Raw genomic sequence first — 23,521 nt, forward strand, 5'->3', positions numbered from 1 at the left:
TCTGCCTGGCCAAAACTAAAAACTCCAACTGGAGCGCTAACCCGAACACTCGCTCCTCCAACTCACAGGCCCGCAGACCCCGCAATGTGGCAGCGTGTCTGCCGACTCTGCCTCCGCACGACATGTGCGATTCAAGGGGGCCGCCATCTTGGGCACCATCTTCCTTGCCGCCCGCCACGTGCGATCTTGGGCGCCATCTTCCTCACCACCCCACATGTGCGATCAACGGGGGCCGCCATCTTGGCCATCACCCGATATGCCACTCGACGACTACGACCTCCGCAGCCAGTCATCATGGGGCCGTTCCAGCACCGCTGACCACGCCACCGACTACCCGCAGCTCAACGCAGTCACTTTGGACCAGTCGCGGCCAAAGCACCTCAAGAGCTCCATGATGTCCGTCCAAATCAACGGATACAAGACACCGTGCCTCTTCGACTCCGGGAGCACCGAGAGCTTCGTTCACCCAGATCTGGTAAGGCGCTGCTCGCTCCCGATATTTCCAACACAGCAAACTATCTCCCTCGCCTCAGGGTCACACTCCGTTCAGATACAAGGGCACACTATTGCGACGCTATCAATACAGGGCGCCAACTGCACCAACTTCCAACTGTATGTACTCCCAGACCTCTGCGCCCCCCTCCACCTAGGACTGGATTTCCAGTGCAACCTCAGGAGCCTAACACACAGCTTCGGCGGACCCCTTCCCCCCTCACTAAAAGCAGTCTACCAACTCTAAAATCAACCTCCCTCCACTCTTCGCTAATCTCACCGCCAACTGCAAACCAGTGGCCACTCGCAGCAGGAGGTATAGCCTGCAGGACAGGGTGTTTATTAGATCCGAAGTCCAGCGTCTCTTACGTGAGGGACTCATAGAGGCCAGTAATAGCCCCAGGAGAGCTCAGGTGGTGGTTGTCAAGACCGGGGAAAAGTTCCGGATGGTGGTTGATTACAGCCAGACCATTAACCGGTTCACGCACCTCGATGCGTACCCCCTTCCCCGGATTGCTGGCATGGTAAATCAGATTGCCCAGTACCGCATATTCTCCACGGTGGATCTGAAGTCTGCATACCACCAGCTCCCAATCTACCCGGAGGACCACCACTACAAGGCGTTCGAGGTAGATGGCCGCCTCTCCCATTTCCTCCGGGTCCCCTTCGGCATCCCGAACGGGGTTTCGGTGTTCCAACGAGCAATGGACCGAATGGTGGACCAGTATGGGCTGCGGGCCATGTTTCCGTACTTGGATAACGTCACCATCTACGGCCATGACCAGCAGGACCACGACGCCAACCTCCACCGATTTCTCCGAACCGCCCAAAAACTCAACCTCACCTATAATAAGTTGAAATGCATTTTCCGCACAACCAGACTAGCCATCCTCGGCTACGTCGTGGAAAACGGGGTCCCAGGACCCGACTCTGACCGTATGCGCCCCCTCTTACAACTCCCTCTCCCTCACTGTTCCAGGGCCCTCAAGAGGTGCCTCGGATTTTTCTCATACTACGCCCAGTGGGTCCCCCAGTATGCGGACAAAGCCCGACCACTATTTAAGTCTACACTCTTCCCACTGTCAGCTGAGGCCCGCCAAGCCTTCAACTGCATTAAGGTGGAGATCGCCAAAGCCGCCATGCGGGCGGTGGATGAATCCGTCCCATTTCAGGTGGAGAGCAACGCCTCAGAGGTCGCTTTCGCAGCCACTCTGAATCAGGCAGGGAGACCAGTCGCCTTCTTCTCCCGAACCCTCTCCGCTTTGGATCTTCGACACTCCTCAGTCGAAAAGGAAGCCCAAGCCATTGTGGAAGCCGTACGGCACTGGAGGCACTACCTACCTGGTAGGAGGTTTACCCTCATCACCGACCAGCATCGGTTGCATTTATGTTTGATAACTCGCAGCGGGGCTGATGTGACCATCAATTCACTACAGACACGATTGGAAGTAAACTGTGGTTTTAATAGTCTTACAACTGAGCCTGCCTGCGACCAGAAGAACTGAGAGCAGGCTTACGGCTGCAGCACTTTATACTTCTGGTAGTGGGCGGGGCCATGGGCGGAGCCAAGGGTGGAGCCCTGTACAAGCTCCTCATCTCCCCCTACGGGCAGAGCCGCGCAACGGCTCACATACAGAGCCCACAAGGACATAATACAATGCAATGCAATACAGGGTGAATTACAATACAGTATAATTCACCACAGGGGCAAAATCAAGAATGACAAAATCTTGCGGTGGAGGATCGAACTCTCCACCTATAATTATGATAACGTATACCGTCCTGGGAAGCTCAACGAGCTCCCAGATGCCCTGTCCCGCGGCACATGCGCCAGCGCGCAAGACGACCGACTACAGCCTATCCACAATGACCTCTGCCACCCGGGGGTCACCCGGCTCACCCACTACATCAAGGCCCACAATCTGCCTTTCTCCACCGAGGAGATTAAAGTTATCACCAGGAATTGCTCGATCTGCACGGAGTGCAAACCGCACTTCTATAGACCAGACAAGGCCCACCTGGTAAAGGCATCCCGGCCCTTTGAACGACTGAGTATTGATTTCAAAGTGCCCCTCCCCTCGACCAACCATAATATCTACTTTCTCAATATTATAGATAAATTCTCCCGTTTTCCGTTTGCCATCCCATGCCCCGATATGTCCTCCCATACAGACATCAGAGCCCTGCACAGTGTCTTCACCCTGTTCAGTTTCCCCAGCTATGTCCACAGTGACAGGGGTTCGTCCTTCATGAGCGACGAGTTGCGTTAGTACCTGCTTGGCAAGGGCATCGCCTCGAGCAGGACTACCAACAATAACCCCGGGGGGAACGGGCAGGTGGAGAGAGAAAACGCAACGGTCTGGAAGACCGTCCTACTGACCCTACGGTCCAGGAATCTCCAGACCTCCCACTGGCAGGAGGTCCTCCCCGACGCGCTCCATGCAATTAAGTCCCTCCTTTGTATGGCCACAGGGGCTGATTTAGCACACTGGGCTAAATCGCTGGCTTTTAAAGCAGACCAAAGCACGCCAGCAGCACGGTTCAATTCCCGTATCAGCCTCCCCGAACAGGTGCCGGAATGTGGTGACTGGGGGCTTTTCACAGTAACTTCATTGAAGCCTACTCGTGACAATAAGCGATTTTCATTTCATTTCATTTCAAATCAGACTCCTCACGATCGATTATTTGTCTTCCCTAGGGGCACTACCACGGGGGCCTCGCTTCCATCCTGGTTGAGGACACCGGGCCGTCCTCCTTCGGAAGCATGTCCGGACACATAGAACAGACCCCCTGGTAGAGAGGGTCCGACTCCTGCACTCAAACTCCCACTACGCGTTTGTCGAACACCCCGATGGCCGACAGGACACCGTTGCCATCCGGGACATGGCACCTGCAAGATCTACCACTACCGCCTAGGTACCCCCCACACTACACCCCACCCGACCTCCCACGCCCTGCACCTACTTGCTTCCAGCGCCCCCTTTCATCCGTCACACCGGTCCGCAGGAACGAAGCTCTGGAAGAACCACCCCGGAGTCCACCCTCGGATTCGCACTGAACATCTGTCCACAGCCATCCGAAGCGGCTGCAACTCCAGTGCTCCGTCGGTCTCAACGCACGATTCGAGCGCCGGACCGACTGAACTTATAGACCCGTCACCCCCGCCGGACTTGATTTTTTTAACAGGGGGTGAATGAATAACCACTATAAATTCACACGGTATGTTACTGTGTCCCTGTGGGCTCCATCTGTGAGCCGTTGCGTGGCTCTGCCCACAGGGGGAGATGAGGAGCACGTACAGGGCTTCACCCTTGGCTCCGCCCCCAGCAGCAAGTATAAGTGCTGCGGTCTTACGAGTCCGCCCTCAGTTCAGTTTAGTCGCAGGCAGGCTCAGTTGCAAGCTGATTAAAGCCACAGTTTACTTCACTCGCGTCTTTGAATGAATTGATGGTCGCATCAAGGTGTTAATGTAACTTGCCTCGTTAGCCCAAAGCTGAATATTGCCCAAGTTTTTCTGCCTCTGGCCACACACTGCTTCAGTATCTGATTTGTGAATTGTGTTGAACATTGTGTAATCATGAGCGAACATCTTGTCGCAACAGGAAACTGTGCCTGAGCCAGAACAGCTGCAGGAGAATGTTACAGACAGCAGTTCAGGTCAAAACACTCGGAAAATTCTCCATTTCTGAGTGTTGATGTCGGCGCAGGAATCATGGATTCCACGACAGCAAAACTGGCGCCGCACCAGGACTGATCCACGACTGTTGAGGGGCTAGCACCAGCACCACAATCGATTTCAATGAGAAAGAGTTTGAGATTTGCCGGTTTTACAATTGACACTCAGGAGACTGACAAGCTGCAGCCGCATGTACACACTTCACTCTCCACCCACATCATCCCAGCCAATAAGATGGCAGTAAGAACAGTCCCGATATTCACAGATGCTGAGGTCAAGACCCTCCTAGACATGATGGAGGAGAGTCTATGTATTTACATTGTGTATTTAATGTGTACCCTATTATGTATTTTCTTTTCATTTATGGAATTATGTTTGAGCCGCAAGCAAAACACTGCTTTTCAATGTACCTCGGTACACATGGCAATACACCAATCTAATGATTGCAGAGTATACTTTCTATTAGTTTCAATCCTCAATAAACTAACTTATGTTGAACTATTCTAATGTTATCCTAGGTATCTTGTTTTAAGGGGTCTCATCTCAGGACACCCCCTTCAAGGTCAAGTGGATGTTTCCTTTTTGTTTGTTTCCCTCACCACCTACCAAAGACCCAGTCCAGCAGCCATGTCCTTTAGGTCAGTGAGATCAATAGTAGTGCTATCAAGCCACTCTTCCTGATGGACATTGCACTCTTGAATGGGGGACTTCAAGGAGCTGGCACATATGATTTGTTGTTAAGATTCTATTGTTCTTAGATTATACTTAAGACTTGTTTGTTACTTCAGTTTATATACCCCTAGTGCTTTATTTGAGCTGTCTTCAAGGCATAAATAATGTTCATGTATGATTAACACAACTGCGTCTTTGATTAAGAAATAAGCTTAAATGATAAAATGGGAACTTAAACATCAGCATGGATTACAAACCCAATGCAAACCTTTAGATGTGAACATTTACAATTAAGTCAGTTTACCATACACAATAACAGTACTCTTGCCCAGCACAACAAAACTAAGCTATTGAAAGCCTCTTTTAGAGCTTAAAAATTACCGTTCCAGTTTAATAATAGATCAATAAGCAGCAAATTTAACACATCCTGCACTGAAAATTTCACAAGCTATTTGAATGATGTTGCGGCATTCAATTTTAAATGTTTCACTCAGACTATGCCTGCAGAATGCCTGATACTTGACACCTATCTTTTTTTAAACCATAATTAAAACTACTTTGTGCACCACATTACAGAAATAAAATTCAGTATAAATAGCAAGGCTGTAATTTAGTGTTCAAAATCATATTCAGATGTGAATTATGAGTTAAGCAGCTGTGGTGACTGAAAGACTTGCCTAGATAATGGAACCAATGGGAAAACAGCTTCTATATTAGGATCAGCATCCTTTCTGGATGACCGTACTGATGCAGCAAGCTTAACAAAAACGCCAGCAAGGCCTGAGGATCGGGTAATACTGAACCAGTCAGTCCCGTAATATGTCAACACTGCCGTTGATTCCCCAATTTTGGGAGGAATACAAAAGAGGAAGTGACTTGAGAGCTCCATTTGCCAGCTGAACTAGAACCACAGACAAATATTTCAGGAAAATGTTTATTGGTTCTGTACACTCAACATAAAAAGAACAAAGTAAACAACTAGACAGGGATCAGCTTCCACCTGGAAACCAAGTTCACAAATAGATCAAAATATATTCTGCAATTATGAAGATATGGCAATTTTCACTTCACTAAAACTGTAGCCACAGGAACTATATGCAGATATTTAACTGGAATCTTTCTTTACTCTGTGGATACCTTCACATTATGGTTGTATTTACAAGGTGTATTTTATTCTACTCAGGAAATGTAAAGCAGTTAAAAATTAACATTCCAATTTTATATTTTACAGCCTGTTATATAATTGCATAAGTATGATCAAAGATGTAGTGGAGGTAAGAGTGAAGTCCTATGTTTTTTAATGAAAAGCAGCATATAGCATTTGAACAGTGTGTGCAACAGGTAAATACACCATTACATATATACCTTTATTAAAAATGGTGAAAATCACATACATAAATCTGTGAAACATACATAGTAACAAGTACCTTAATTAGATCAAAACTTTTCGTTACTTAAAAATCTATTTTGAATCTATCTGCCAAAAGTTAAATTACAAAATAGTAAAATAAAAACCATTTCATTCATCTTTCATTGGGGTTTTCAAATCTATATTCTAAAAGTCTTAACTCTGTAAAACTCCTTAAAATTTTTATATACAAAATTTCAGAGGTTAACGTTCATACAAAATTTACATTCCTATAAAGTTTAAAATATTTGGAATGGGAACCAAATTCAATTTCAACCAGTAGATATTTAACAATTCAAGGGAGTTAACTTCATACAAAATTTACATTCCTATAAAGTTTAAAATATTTGGAATGGGAACCAAATTCAATTTCAACCAGTAGATATTTAACAATTCAAGGGAGTTTTGTTTTTGTAAAGAACTAAGCTACCATACAGTAGCACATTGTTATATATAAGAATAATGTACTCATTATTCCAGGAAAAAAAAGTAAAAAGAATAGTGCATTAGGAACACACCAGTTACATTAAGAACATTTTTATATAAACTGTGGCTTAGTTTCTTTTTAAATATAAAGCCCTGTAACAGAATATACTGAACCTGAGACTAAAGGAGAAAAAACACGACAAACTGGATGTATGTTTATCATGTTAAAAAGCACACCTGCCACTTTTGTTCAGCATTTGTGTTTTGAGTATTCAGGTAACTTTCCCTTCAAATAAAATTTAGCTTAGAGTATCAATCAGCAAAGTATAACCAACACATTGTATATCAGGAGGGTTTCTAGTATAGCCTTTGGAACCTAAATGTAACTTGTGCCACTAAGCTTTCCTTTCATTCTAATTGGTTTAATTGAGAAAAGATGTATAATTAAAAAGCCAATCTTTTCCCTTTTAACAGTTTAAGCAGCTACCCGTAGCTTGACAAAGTTAAAAATGCATTATTTTCTTCAAAAGCAAATTATAGAGATTCTAAAATAATTTTGATTTTATATATCTTCAGTTATGGCTCCTTTTAAACAAATTGCTGATACAGACCCAATTTCTATGGGGCTCAATCTCATTTCCCCCTTTACAAAACTGCATTTTGCACAATTAAGTAGAGCTGATTTAGAGTGTGGTCTTGTCAGAAACTAGAACAATTCAAAAAAGGGGCATGGCAAATGGTGTTCCAAGAGAATATATAACTGCTGGAAACTAGACCACATGAGTGAGCAATGATAAAAAGAATTTAATACAAAAGTAAAATACTGTACTGCAGGTGCCAGATATCTGAAATAAAGGCACCAAAATGCTGGAAATGCTCAGCAGGCAACATGTGTGGAGAGAAACAGAGTTGATGTTTCAGGTTAAGATGGCCTTTCATCAGTTGAAACATCAACTCTGTTCTCTCCACAAGTGCTGCCTAATCTGCTGAGCATGTCCAGCATTTCTTGTTATTATTATATGATAAAAATACTTTAAATAGAATGAACCCTCATTCTGCAGTACAAATGGTTCAACGTTTCTAGCTCGTTTCAACAATAATTATGACACTGAGATGACAGGATTGTTCCAGTCTTTTCAGACAAACAATGACTTTTAAACTCAATTAAAATGTTAAAAATTGCTAATCTGTCATTCACACATTTTAAAGAAATCATATGGGTGAAAAGTTTACAAAAATTCAAACTTGTATCTTAATGTATTTTTCAAAATGCATCCAGCTGAACAAAACCTGAGTGGGGGAGAAAGTGTGCGCGCGCACACAAACATGTGCTTATGCATAGGCGCAGAGGGCTGGGAATACATTTTCAAAGTATTTACATCAGATACTACTGAACTGGCTAGATTGGATGAAAAAGCTTTCTGAAACATTAGCTGGCTTTTTCTGTTAAAAACTTCTGTTCCAAGACTTAAAACAGTAAGCACCCTTTTGCAAAAATTCTGAAAATCTGCTTATTAAAAATAGCTGATACACTTCTATTTGAGACAAAACATGCATTGGTTTCGTATACATTAACACGTCTTAAAAATATTCAAGTAGTGAAAGCTACAGTTATACGCTTAGTTTCATAAATATAAATTTATAGCATGAATGAAATAAGATTGTTCACTAGTTAGGAGTTAAATGTAGACAGTTGATTGGGCAACCACATTCTTTTAAATATAGACTGAACATACATTTTTCTGTAATATTTACAACAGTACTTATCTCCAGTTATCTACAAAACATTACAGTGTTTTGCACAAATGCTTCATTGTAGCAGTAATGGTTACATCAGCAAGTACATGACTATAACCACAGACAAACATTAAAATTCCTATTCTATCAAGTTACTAGTTTCCAAGCTCCAGTGCATAGAAATCATTTATGCTTTTGTTTTATGCCCACTGAGGGGCTTTAGTAACCACCAGATTTTTTTATATTGTACACAATTAATCTCAAAGGCACAGTTTTATTCCATCCCTAGACCACAGGGTAAAAAACAGTGCTGCAGTCAAGGTACGTATAGTGAATCACGAGCTTTTATTTTTGGGACAAAGAATCTATCACCCAACTTTCAGAAGACAGCACACTGCTACGAGTTAGGTACATCATTTTAAAATGGCTTGAATTTTTTTTCCAGGAGAGGGAGTGCTTTGCTCACCGAGGGATGATCGAGTTGGTAGAGATTCAATTTTATCTACTCATGGAAATGTAAGCACCAGGTGTATATGAAATTCAGCCCATCCTCTCATAATTCCTGTTTTTTTTGAATGGTGGAATAAGTTTTGGATGTATTAAAATGAATGAATTCATCAGTCTCCAGCTCACAACTATCGGCATTTGAACTCCGGGCCAATGCTCAACTTCAATAATTCTCATCGCCTGCAAGAAATGGAAAACAAATTACATATCTTTGCAGATTGTATTCACAGCAGTGTTTCCAGTTGAGGTTCTTGAACTACTTTACATACTTCAATTTAGCAATTTACCTAAACCTAATATCAGAGGGTGGAAAAACATTTTAACCAATTCAAGCAAGCACTTGTTCAACTTCTACCTGGAAAATAATTTCATGATTCTATTAAAAATTGCCAACTATTGCACCTTCTATTAAACTATCAACTGTGTTAATTTCTATTGTAAATGAACAAAACATAATAGATTGATAGAAATATAAACATACAATATCTTATTTTCACGTATTATAACAATAACAATCTTTATTATTGTCACAAGTAGGTTTACATTAACATTGCAATCAAGTTACTGGGAAAATCCCCTCGTCGCCATATTCCAACATCTGTTCGTGTACACAGAGAGAGAATTCAGAATGTCCAATTCACCTAACAGCACGTCTTTCGGGACTTGTGGGAGGAAACCGGAGCACCCAGAGAACCCCACAGACACGGGGAGAAGGTGCAGACTCCGCACAGACAGTGGACAAGCCGGGGATCGAACCTAAAATCCTGGGGCTGGACTCTCCAAAAATGATGCTCTGTCCCCACGCCAACTTCAAAACGCTGGCGTTTTGAATGTACTCCAGACATTCCTTAAAAAAATATAAAGCTATTGTCCTACCTGCAGGGGGCTGGCAGGGCCCCGGAGTGCTTCACGCAGCTTTGGCTGCGGATACGGGCCTCCGCACTTCCGCACGCCGGTGGCCTCTGCCAGCCGAGCTGAATGAGATTGCGGACTCAGCTGGCAGGCCTGAGCCAACAAACAAGGTCCCAACAATCTGCCCCGCGCCACTCCATTGAACCCGCCCGATCGCCACCCCTGCCGCCCATAAGGCCCCCCGGTACCTTATCCCCCCATCCCCCACCAGGGCGGTTGCGGACCGAGTCCACAGCCTCCCCGCGAGAGTCCCGACCGGCCATACATGGTTAGAACCACGCCGTCGAGAATTCGGCCGGTCGGGACCAGAGCATTGCTGGGAAGGCCTCTGGCAATGGCCCCCCAATCGCGCCACGGTAAATTGCACACAAGCGATTCTCCGGGAGCAGTGCCAGGCCCGATTCCCGTGTAAAAGTGGATTCTCCACCCCTGCACCAAACGCGATTTTGGTGCAGGGCTGCGGAGAATCCAACCCCTGATTTCCTGCCTTACCCCTAATTACTAATTTATTTAAAATTAAAACATATCTGTACATATATCACTTCTTAAAATGCTTGGAGAACCAGATTTCATTGCCACACTGTTTAAATCATTTGGTTTCAAGGGAAATTGGTTTAGGGTACAATGATTTTTTGAGATAACAGCACCATCTATCAATGATACTTGGAAGTGCAATGTTTCATTTGTACTTTTCCAGTCATAATACAGGTGGGACAGTTTATTTGATATGAAAATACCAGCATATTATTAGCGGGTATCTGCAATTAGTGTCTTGGTGCCAGGAGGAACCACCCCAATGATTCATCTTCACATTTTCTAACTTTCAGAGGAACATTAGTTTCATACACCAAGATAACCTGGCTGAAATTGAACAAAAAATGATCGTTTGGCTGAAATTGAACGAAATACAATATAGGAGTTAAATGTAAATAGTTAATTAGGTAACCACATTTTTTTTTAAATGTAGACTGACCATACATGTTTTTTTAATAGTGCAGCAGTATCCAACTCCACAACAACACCAAATACGATTCCTAATTGATCAAGTTTTCCAAGTTCCGGTGAAGAACATTGTTGCATTTATGCAAACCTTTGAGCTTCAACTAAATTATCAAACTGACGGACAAATTAAATGGGGCAGCCCCTAAAAGTGATATGGCCTTAAACAAAAACAAATCGCAAATCAAATTTTAAAACATCAAACGAAAATGTGGTAAAAAGGGTCAGTCAATAAGTATTGGGCAGACTCATTAAGGTTGTGATTTATGAGTGAAGCAGAGACCATGTCAACATTTAAGGACTGAATTGAAGCCAAGGGAGATCATGATTTTAGAACAGAGCTGGTCAAGTGAGATGGAGTAAACAACACGGACTTTGCTGCAATAAAAACAGAAAGTGCTGGAAATACTCATCAGCTCCAGAGGGAGAGAGAGAGAGAGAGAAGAAAGATTTTTTAGCCTGTAACTTCTGCAGAATGGCAATCTCCGACAGATTACCCCTCTCATCTGATTTATCTTCACCGGGATTCCTGAGCTCAAGCTGGGTGAGATGGGAGTAGTGAATCACCATCCCGACAGAATAGCTGTGGAGTAACCTGGGGTCAGTCGGAAGGAATAGGGGGCCTGGAGGCCGAGGGTGGGGCTCCTTCCGGGAGGGAGGGTCAGATTGCATAGTACCAGGAGGTGGGGTCGGGGATCGGGTCGGGTGTGGAAGGTCTCCTAGGAAGTCGTGGTTTTACAGGGTGTCCCACATGATGCTAGGCCAGGGTGCTTAAATAGTTACTCTGGTGTGAGAAGTTTTTTCCCCCCCATAACTCTTTTTTTCTGATAAAAGGTGCGGCTCTAACTTCATAAATATTAACACACCGGAAGCAGAATCGTAAGTAAATTTGTGCTTTCTTTACAAAGTCTGCAAAGCCTATAATTATTTTTAAGAATATTTGAAAATGACTTTTAATGGTGTACATCAACTGTAAAGGGATAAATTGTAATTTTCTTGAATAAGAAATATTGGCCCACATGAGATCATGACCTAACAGCAGCACCGCCAAGAAAAAAGTTAAGGAAGAAGCAGTGTAGCTGGTAGACACAACAGAGAGCTACAGACATAAGGAGAGCTGTAAGCAAAGGAGATGGTAGATGAAGGCAATCAGCACACAGATACAAACAGTGAGAAAGTTGACATAGATGAAAGAGGATCATGAGAATTATTGTGAAAAGAAGCAAATAACTTTCAGGAAGAAGTCAGTTTCTCTGTTTGGTAGAAACTTAGACAGGGAGTCCTGGAAGGTACCGTGCGAGCTGGCTAAAAGTTCTAAAACCTGAAAAGCTATGTGGACAGCTCAGAGATGCTGATGAGCTGAGTGTTTGCCCCAGAAGTGGCCAAACTGTCAACCAGGGCATTATTGGCTGGTCAGTTGGAAAAAAACTCTGGAAATCTACACCCTCAGGACTGTTGTGACCCAAGGTAAAAAGGGTTCACAGAAGCATGTCTTGAAATCGTGAAACTAGAAGGTGAAAGCTGTTGTCGGATAGGACCCTGACCTATCCTCAGTGAATGAGGATATATTGTGTAGCGTGAAACTACGTGGCAACGTTGTGCCACATTTGTGCAGGGAGTGATGCACATGTGTAAGATGTACCTTTGTTGTATTAACTATTTAAAGTGAAATCTACATTTGTATTTCATGTATCATTTACCTGTTAATCCACATGTAATTTGTGTTGGTTCTTATTTGTGTCGAAATACAACAAAAAGAGGAAACTTGTTTCTTCATTTGGGGTAATTCAGTAAATTTGATTATTTTGGGTTCAGAACACTGATCCAGTTATGTAGCACACATCAACCATGTTCAACTAACTTTGATGGGAGTTTATTTTGATCAGATAACAGCAAGGGTTGGTAAAGATAATGCAGTCGATGAGATAGGTGTGGATATCTGAAAGACGTTATATAAAGTCCCAGATAAGAGACTTGGTGGCATAGCTAAAGCTCAAGGAATAAAAGGGAAAGTGGCAGCATGGAGATAAAGTAGACTGAGTGACAGGAGCAGAGAGTAGTAGCGAATATTGAAAGTAGGTGGTATTAAGTGGGATTCCTCAGGTAAGCAGGATGGGGGCGGGAGTGTACCAGAGCACCATCTTTCTAGGCATATAATAATCAAGATTTTGGTGTCCAGGGCACAATTTCAAAATTTGCAATGACACCAAACTTGGAAATAATGTGGAGCAGGATAGTGTCAGATTGCAAGGGGACATTAAGAGGTAGATGGAATGGGTGAACACGAGATAGATCAAATTTAATGTAGCAAAGTATAAAATTATACATTTTGGAAGGAAGAACGAGAAGAGGCAATGTAAGTTAAAGGGTATAATTCTAAATGGGGTACACGAAGAGGAGACCTGGAGTATATTGTACAAATCACTGAAGATAGCAGAGCTGGTCTTTATAAATAGAGACAGAGCACAAAAGTGAGGAATTGATGATGTACTGTAACAAAACATTGGTCTGGTTTCAAATAGAATAGTGTCCACCTTAGGATGTGAAAGCTTTAGAGAGGATGCAGAAAATATTTATGAGAATAACATGAAGGATGAGGGACTTCAGTTACTTGAAAGACTGGACAAGCTGGGGTTATTCTCCTTAGACGAAGGTTGAGAAGAAATTTGATATTATCATTTAAAATTATGAAAGGCCTGGAAGGATGATCATAGAATCATAGAATACCTACAGTGCAGAAGGAGGCCATTCGGCCCATCGAGTCTGCAACCCTCTGAAAGAGTACCCTACTGAGGCCCAATCCCCTGCGCTATCCCTGTAACCCTGCAATTCAATTAAACTTTGGAGACGAAGGGGCAATTTAGCATGGTCAATCCACCTAACTGCACATCTTTGGATTTTGGGAGGAAACTGGAGCAGCCGGAGGAAACCCATGTCGATACATGGAGAATGTGCAAATTCCCACAGTCAACTGAGGTCAGAATCAAACCTGGGTCCCTGGCGCTGTAAAGCAGCAGTGCTAACCACTGTGCCACCCATAGATTAGATAGAGCCAAACTGTTCCCACTGGCAAAAAGTCAGGAACCAGAAGATTTCTGATGATTGGCAAAAGAACCAAGGGCAACATGAAGAAAAGCTTTTGTTATAGTGAGTAGTTAGGATCTGGAATTCACTGTCTAAGAGTGCAGTGGAGCACATGTCAGCCATTGCTTTCAAAAGGCAATTGGAAAAGCGGTTGGGGGAAAATATTTGCAGGGCTACAGGGACAGAGCTGGGGAAGTAGGATGAGCGGATCTGGAGCTGGCACAGGCATGAAGAGTTGAATAGCCTCTTCTGTAAGCACTCTTGGATCCTAAATTATTGTACTGACTAGAGTAATTGACTCTAGTCTGAGTAATTGACTAGAGGGATTGGATTAAGAGGAGAGGTTGAATAGACTGGGACTGTACTCGTTGGAATTTAGAAGGATGAGGGGGGATCTTACAGAAACATATAAAATTATGAAGGGAATAGATAAGATAGATGAGGGCAGGTTGTTTCCACTGGTGGGTGAAAGCAGAACTAGGGGGCATAGCCTCAAAGTAAGAGGAAGTAGATTTAGGACTGAGTTTAGGAGGAACCTCTTCAGCCAAAGGGTTATGAATCTATGGAATTCCCTGCCCAGTGAAGCAGTTGAGGCTCCTTCATTAAATGTTTTTAAGATAAAGATGGATAGTTTTTTGAAGAATAAAGGGATTCAGGGTTATGGTGTTCTGGCCGGAAAGTGGAGCTGAGTCCACAAAAGATCAGCCATGATCTCATTGAATGGCGGAGCAGGCTTGAGGGGCCAGATGGCCTACTCTTGCTCCTAATTCTTATTGCAAATTATTCAGTTTTAGTTTGAGCTGCTCGCAGAAAAATGCTTTCCATTGTACCTTGGTACACGAGACAATAAACTAATCCAATTCATTTATCGAAAGAAGGAGGAAGAAGAAGGGTATTCGCAGGCATCTTGAACCTCTCTTTACAACAATGAGTTCCCTATCTGCTTCAAGAAGACGACCATCATCCCTGTACCAAAGAAAAGCCAAGCAGCATGCCTAAATGACCATCGTCCAGTGGCTCTGACATCCATCATTATGAAGTGCTTCGAAAGGTTAGTCATGGCACGAATCAACTCCAGCCTCCCTGATTGCCTTGATCCACTACAGTTTGCCTACCGCTGCAACACGTCCACAGCAGACACCACCTCCATGGCCCTGCACTCTACCCTGGAACACCTAGATAACAGACACCTATGTCAGACTCCTATTTATCGACTACAGCTCAGCCTTCAACACCATTATTCTTACGAAACTCATCTCCAAACTCCGTGGCTTGGGCCTCGGCTTCTCCGCCTGAGACTGGATCCTGAACTTTCTAACCCTCAAGCTACAATCAGTAAGGATAGTCAACAACACCTCCTCCACGATCATCCTCAACACCGGTGCCCCACAAGGCTGTGTCCTCAGCCCCTGGCTATACTCCTTATACACCTGTGACTGTGTGGCCAAATTCCCCTCAACTCAATTTTCAAATCTGCTGATGACACCAACGTAGTGGGTCGGATCTCAAACAATGACAAGACAGAGTGCAGGAATGAGATAGAGAATCTGGTGAACTGGTGCAACAACAATAATCTCTCCCTCAATGTCAACAAAACGAAGGAGATTGTCATCGACTTCAGGAAGCGGAGTGGAGAACATGCCCCTGTCTACATCAATGGGAACAAAACAGAAAGGGGCGAGAGCTTCAAGTTTTTAGGTGTCCAGATCACCAACATCCTGTCCTGGTCCCCCCATGCCGACACTATAGTTAAGAAAGCCCACCAATGACTCTACTTTCTCAGAAGACTAAGGAAATTTGGCATGTCAGCTTCGACTCTCACCAACTTTTATGGATGCACCATAGAAAACATTCTCTCTTGTTGTATCACAGCTTGGTATGGATCCTGGTCTGCCCAAGACCATAGGAAACTACAAAAGGTTGTGAATGTAGCCCAATCCATCACACAAACCAGCCTCCCATCCATTGACTCTGTCTACAATTCCCGCTGCCTCGGAAAGGCAGCCAGCATAATTAAGGACCCCACACACCCCGGACATATTCTCTTCCACTTTCTTCCGTCAGGAAAAAGATACAAAAGTTCGAGGTCACGTACCAAACGACTCAAGAACAGCTTCTTCCATACTGCAATCAGATGTTTGAATGGACCTACCTCGTATTAAGTCAATCTTTTCTCTACACCCTAGCTATGACTGTAACATTATATTCTGCAGTCACTCCTTCCTTCCCTATGTACTATATGCATTGTCTGTATAGCATGCAAGAAACAATACTTTTCACTGTATCCTAATACATGTGACAATAATGAATCAAATCAAAAAGGAAGTGAAGATAGATACAAGAACAAAAAAACAAATTTCAGACAAACATTAGCCAAAAGACCTTATAACATTACAGATTTATATTAGGTATTTTCACAATGTCCATTTGTGGATTAATTACATTGTAATTTAAGATTACATTCTGTAGCTGCAGCCAGGGAGAAAGCAAGAGTAAACAACACTTACTTGGACTTAAGTGACTTTGTTTTCTTTGATTCTGTCATACATTGTTTACATCTGTACAGTTTCTCACTATGACAGCGAAGATGAACTTGGATATTCTTCTTGTAAAAGAACGATTTATCACACAACTAAAAATAAACATTATCCACAAGTTACCTTTTTGTCACTTTGTAGTACAGAACTTGAGCACTGCTGGAAAAATAGACTCACGGTATTAAAGCTTTTTGTCTTGTACTCATCGGGACAGATATGCAAGAATACCAGTTATAAAGGGAACATAAATATGAAATTATGCATGTGAATTGCTGTTTCCTTTGCGCTTAGTATTCTCGAGTTGTCACTGTCTGTGCGGAGTCTGCACGTTCTCCCCGTGTGTGCGTGGGTTTTCTCCGGGTGCTCCGGTTTCCTCCCAGTCCAAAGACGTGCAGGTTAGGTGGATTGGCCATGATAAATTGCCCTTAGAGACCAAAGAGGTTAGGAGGGGTTATTGGGTTACGGGGATAGGGTGGAATTGAGGGCTTAAGTTGGTCAGTGCAGACTCGATGGGCCGAATGGCCTCCTTCTGCACTGTATGTTCTATGAGTATCTGTCCTGATGAGAGCAAGACTAAAATCTTCAACAGCATGCCTTTTTTAAGCTAAACTTTTAGAAGTTGTAGGTGTAATAGACAAAACAGATTTATGCTCAGATGTGATTCAAGGCAATCAGAGACTCAAGTCTATTGCATAGGAATCTACATTATAATTGAAAATAATTAAATGTATTTTCATTCAGACCATTAAAAACAACATGATATAACCATAGCAATACCTGAGCATTCATCTCGTTAGAAACGTCAATGACATTTATATGGGATAAGAACTGATAGCAAAACAAATTGTGAAGAAGGTAGATCAGGATAAAACTACATATTCAAAATTTTAATTAGAAAATGCATATTTTTATTACACTATTTCTGACATAGTATATTGCTGTATTGGTGCACAAGCTAATTAAATAGAAAATACTTCCACATCTGGGAAATCTTTAATTCACCAAAGCCAAGTAACTTATTACATTTAGAAGTACCACTACTTAAGACTTGTATGAATTTTCTTAAAGCAGGCATCTCTTCCTTATTCTAGAAGCTCAATTTCTGAAATAAGCTTCAGAAGGGCGGCACAGTATCATAGTGGTTAGCATAATTGCTTCACAGCTCCAGGGTCCCAGGTTCGATTCCCGGCTTGGGTCACCGCACATGCGGAGTCTGCACATTCTCCCAGTGTGTGCGTAGGTTTCCTCCGGGTGCTCCGGTTTCCTCCCATAGTCCAAAGATGTGCAAGTTAGGTGGATTGGCCATGCTAAATTGTCCTTAGTGTCCAAAAATTGCCCTTAGTGTTGGGTGGAGTTACGGGGATAGGGTGGAGGTGTGGGCTTGGGTAGGGTGCCAAGAGCCTGTGCAGACTCAATGGGCCGCATGGCCCCCTTCTGTACTGTAAATTCTATGAATTCGTATTTTATAGTAATTTCAACATTATTGCCATAATTGAGTCCCGCAAGCTAGGTCTCCCTTCTTTGGTTGCTTTGGAATGTTACACAGAATGGCATGGTAGCACAGTGATTAGCACTGTTGCTTCACAGCGGCAGGGACCTGGGATCGATTCCCAGCTTGGGTCGCTGTCTGTGCGGAGTTTGCACGTTCTTCCCGTGTCTGCGTGAGTTTCCTCCCGAAAGACGTGCTTGTTAGGCGAATTAGACATTCCAAATTCTCCCTCATTGTACCCAAACAGGCGCCGGAGTGTGGCGACTCGGGGATTTTCACTTCATTGCAATGTTAATGTTCGCCTACTTGTGACACTAATAAAGATTATTCTGTGCAGCTCCAAAGGGAACCGTAATGCAGTAACCTACATTACCAGATGGGGAAGCACATCACTTGTAAAATAAGGAAAGTCAAGATTTTGATACCAACTGTGAAGCTGGTTCAATGTCATATTGCTTCGTGTTTACGATAGAACTATTTTAGAATAGTCCAGTTGCTGACCTCAGTGTAGCCAGCAAAGAAGGACGCATAATACACGTGTCCATATCATCAGAAATTCTCCCGAGGCTACCTTTCTTGCATAAAGGGAGAGTTCTTGGAATTAAAATACTCCCACTGGCTCCTTCTGCTTTAAAGTCACATTTTCTACCAGTCCCATTTGCACAAGCCCAGACAATGGTCTTAGTACGTACCAGACACGACCAGTTCTTTCCCTTAATATGTTTCACTCTGTGCATGAACAGAGTATCACAATTTGTGAACGCTGTGCCACATTCATAGCAGGTATGAGATTTTGAAGCTTTGGTCTTTTTAACTTTTTCTCCAGCTACTGATTCTCTTCTTGTCATCAGTTTTAATGTTGCATTAACTTTTGGCTGTATTTTCCTCCGGATTTTTGCAGCTCTCCGCAAATTCTAAAGAAGAATATACATTTATTTGCGGTATTACATGTGATCACATGGGCATGTCACTTTAACTTGAAACATATTCCCCTTCAAGATGTGCTGTGCTAAAAGATTTATCATTTCATTATCAGCACCTTGAGAGTAAAACTAAGGATATAAAGAGCAAATTACTATTTCGTCAATTCCGTAATCCTGTTATGCATCTCCTTTCACAGAACATTTTAGCTTAATATTTCTCAGTACTGTACCAGTATTATGCTGCTGTTGGAGCATAGATGGACTTCTGTATATTAGACTTAAAGACTGCTCAGCAGGCTAACTTGCCATTTGAATTTGATGTAACTAGTTAAATCAAATTTTAAAACTTAATATAATGCACTTGCACTTTATACACGAGGTTTGTATTCACTTGTAGTCTTGTAACTCTGTTCTAGTTGCTGTTCTAAACACCAAGCATACATCACAACACAACTGGAATATTAGTACAAAGCTGTTTCCTGGAGAAGGCAAAAGGTCAGTCCAGTCCTTGAGAGCCAATTAAGATTGCATAATCACACAACAATTTGAAGCCAAATTTCAGCCAATGTTAAAACATATTCTCAAAGTGGACTAACTTTATGCAAAGGGTCAGCTATATTGCACATCGATGATGGCGATAGCCAAATTTTAGCTTAATACCTAACCTGTTGGCAAACAAACCCACTTTCAGTATTCACCTTCAATAAGCAGAACTCTTAATATTAAGCAACATGAAAACTATGCAGTTTCACATGCTATAAAGATGCACAGTAGTAGGTGCAATTATTTTCCAAGAAATGTTTCATACAGACCAACATGTTGTTAACTAACTTTAGGGTTTTGGTTTCTCGATCTGCAATATATATGAAAAGGAACATAGCAAAACTCTGCTGGTTTTTCCATTGGAATTGAGATGGGCTAGGGAACAATTTTATTTCTTGCTGTGATGTTTACCCAAACATCTAGTCAGCACTTTAAAAAAGAGGCTAATATGATGCTGGGGTAGGCAACCCAACATCTCACCTGCCTCGAAGCAGACTCCGTGACGAGGATTTCAGAGCCAACTGCAAATTGTAAACTTGAGCTCAAAAACATATGGGAGGAAGGGCATAATGGAAATTTTAGCATTGCGTATATCATATTATTAATCTATAATGAGCTTCCAGCCATATATCCTTGGCATCACTAACACTGCCTGCTTCATCACCCAACCTCATTACTATCTGGAGCTCATCTTCTGCTGAGCATTGCTCACCGACATTCCACATTTTACCCTCCATAAACGTTCCCCTTCAAAATTCAGCTGCCTGTGTCCTTACTTTCACCAAGTCCTGTTCACCCACCACCCTTGCGTTCGCTGACCTTCAATAGCTACTGGTTAATTAAAGCCTCAATTTTAAAATTCTCATCCTGGTTTTAAAATTCCTACATGGCATCAACCCTCTATCTCTAATCTTCTCCACCCCACAACTCTGAGACATCTGCGCATCCCCTATTGTAATTGCTATCACTGGTGGGCAAGCCTTCAACTGTCTCAGCTTTAAGATCTGGAACTCCCTCCCAAATCCTTTCCACCCTCTCTTCCCTCTAACACACTCCATGGAAAGTACCTCACTTGTACTAATATTATCTTATGTGGCTCAGTTTCAAATTTTGCTTCACACTCCTGTGAAGCACCTTGGAATGTTTTATGTTCTAGGTGCCACATAAATATAAGTTGTTGTTCTACTATAAAGTCTAGCTTTTATTTTGTATCCCCTTGCCCTGGATTCCACAGAGGAAATAAAGCATTTCTATCTACCTTCTTAGATTCTCTTATATTTTAAACACCTCAATAAAATCACTGTGATCTGATATACCTGTTTTGGGAACACAAATCAAGTCAATGTAATCCATCCTCAAACTATAATCCCTTAAACCTGGTAACATTCTGGTTTATATGTGCCTCAAAAGTTCTTATAATGTTATAATCTCAAAAGTTAACATAATGCAGTGCCCAAAACTGAACATAGCGCTCCAGATGGGGTATGACCAAGGTTTTAGAAGTATAATTTCTTGCACTCTGCATTTTAGTTCCCTTGAGAAATCCCGGTAAAACGGGATGTGGGAACCCTCTGAATCACTATTATTTAATTCTCTAAGAGATGAATCCAGTGGCAATTATCAATTCACTCAATGTGGTAAAAATGCATCCTGAAAAGCATTTTAAATTCCCACATCCAGTAATTTGGCATCATCAGTTGTCTATTATAGGAAGATTTTAAAGATATAGTAAAATCACATTGCTGCAAAGCCCACATAGGTCATATTCAAAAGCATGGCTCAAGTTACGGTATTTAACAGATGTGACTTCGTACAACTAACCATTGACTTGAAACAATCAATATTACGTTTTAGGAAGCTGCATTGAATATGCAACAGGAATTTAAGAACTGCACTCTCCAGAGAAAGCACACCGAGTGCCAACAGGTTGTGTCAAAGGCAGAAAAGACCTATTGAGTTGAGAAATTAGAAAATGTCAGCTATTTATATTACAGGCTGCTTTTGCCTCCAAACTATACTCTGCCTGCCAAGAGATTTCACCCATGTAAGCTTACATAACATAAAAAACAGGAACAGGTAGGCCATTCAGTTCTCTGAGCTCGCTCTGCCAATGAGATTGTGGCTGATCGTCTACTGCAACACCATTTTCCTCCAGCACCCCTGCATCCTTTAATGTTATTAATATGTAGAAATCTATTGATCTCAGTTTTGAACATACTCAACGACAGAGCCTCCACAGCACTCTGGGGTACAGAATTGAAATTCTTCCTCATTGCAGTCCAAACTAATCTGATTCTTATTCTGAGACTGTATCCCCTGGTTCTAGACTCCCCTTCCTGCATCCACCCAGTCAAGTCCTCTAAGAAGTTTGCATGTTTATGAGATCACCTCTCATTCTTCTACACTGCTGAAAATAAAGGCCCAGTCTATTTAATTTTTCCTCCCAGGACAATCTCTCCACTTCAGGGATTAGTTTAGTTGCACTCCCTCTATCGCAAGTACAAATTTCCTCAGATTGAGACTAAAATTGTACACAATATTCCAAGGCTGGTCTTACCAAAGCTCTATATTATTGCAGTACGACATCTTTACTCCTATACTCAAATCCGCTTGTAATAAAGGCCAACATACTATTTGCTTTGCTGTACCTGCATGTTAGCTTTCAGTGTCTCATGTACAAGACACCCAACATCCTTTGAAGCTCACCACTTCCCAGCCTCTCATCATTTTTGAAATACTCTGCACATCTGTTTTTACTACCAGGGTTATCTCATATTTCTCCACATTGTATTCCATCTGCCACATTTTTACCCACTCAATTAACCTTGTTAAATCCCCTTAATGCATATTTCCACCCTCCTCACAACTCTCACTTCCACACATGACCATAAGACATAGGAGCAGAATTAGGCCACTCGGCTCATCGAGTCTGCATGGCCATTCAATCATGGCTGATATTTTTCTCATCCCCATTCTCCTGCCTTCTCCCCATAACCCCCGTTCCCCTTATTGATCAAGGACCTACCTATCTCTGTCTTAAAGACACTCAGTGCTTTGGCCTCCACAGCCTTCTGCGGCAAAGAGTTCCACAGATTCACCACCCTCTGATCGAAGAAATTCCTTCTCATCTCTGTTTTAAAGGATCGTCCCTTTAGTCTGAGACGATGTCCTCTGGTTCTCGTTTTTCTTACAAGTGGAAACATCCTCTCCGTGTCCACTCTATCCAGGCCTTGCAGTATCCTGTACGTTTCAATGAGATGCCCTCTCATCCTTCTAAACTCCAATGCGTACAGACCCAGAGTCATCAACCATTCCTCATGCGACAAGCTCTTCATTCCAGGGATCATTCTTGTGAACTCCTCTGAACCGTTTCCAAGGCCAGCACATCCTTCCTCAGATACAGGGCCCAAAACTGCTCACAATACTCCAAATGGGGTCTGACCAGAGCCTTATACAGCCTCAGAAGTACATCTTGTATTCTAGCCCTCTCGACATGAATGCTTACATTGCATTTGCCTTCCTAACTGCCGTCTGAACCTGCTTATTAACCTTGAGAATCATGAACAAGGACTCCGAAGTCCCTTTGTGCTTCTAATTTCCTAAGCATTTCCCCATTTAGAAGATAGTCTATGCCTTCATTCCTACTTCCAAAGTGCTTAAACTCACACTTTTCCATCAGCCACTTCTTTGTCCACTCTCCTAGCCTGTTCAAGTTCTTGAAAAAGACCTCTTTATTCCCACTCTCTGCCTTCTGCTAGTCAGCCAATCCTCTATTCATGCAGGATCTTACCCTTAATACCATGAGCTCTTACTTATTTTACAGTCTCCTATGCGGTTTTGTGTCATCTGCAAACTTGGAAATATTACATTTAATCCCCACAACAAAATCATTGATATAGATTGAGAGTAGTTGAGTCCCAAACACGGATCCTTGCTGTACCCAACTGGTCACAATCTGTCAACCTGAAAATGACCCATTTATTCTGACTGTTTTCTCTTCTTTTATGGGGAGGCATTGGATGTAGTGGGATTGACGCTGCACTACCAATCCAGAGACAGAGGGTAATGTTCTGGGGACCCGGGTTCAAATCCCACCACAGCAGATGGTGAAATTTC

The 23,521-nt window shown here is 42.7% G+C and overlaps 1 protein-coding gene across 2 annotated transcripts in view; it reads right to left on the minus strand.

The window, feature by feature from the left end:
- Positions 1-5,760: 5,760 nt before the first annotated feature.
- Positions 5,761-23,521, minus strand: part of si:dkey-229b18.3 — a 37,976-nt gene continuing 20,215 nt past the window's right edge. For both annotated transcript variants that reach the window (XM_038801565.1, XM_038801566.1), the window contains exons 5-7: positions 18,632-18,853; positions 16,421-16,545; positions 5,761-9,098 (exon numbers count right to left, since the gene is read on the minus strand). In XM_038801565.1, the coding sequence (XP_038657493.1) occupies positions 9,092-9,098; positions 16,421-16,545; positions 18,632-18,853 (354 nt within the window). In that variant the 3' untranslated portion in view covers positions 5,761-9,091. The remainder of the gene's footprint in view (positions 9,099-16,420; positions 16,546-18,631; positions 18,854-23,521) is intronic.

This window comes from Scyliorhinus canicula, chromosome 7 (assembly GCF_902713615.1).
Source record: "Scyliorhinus canicula chromosome 7, sScyCan1.1, whole genome shotgun sequence".
Classification (NCBI taxonomy): Eukaryota; Metazoa; Chordata; class Chondrichthyes; order Carcharhiniformes; family Scyliorhinidae; genus Scyliorhinus; species Scyliorhinus canicula.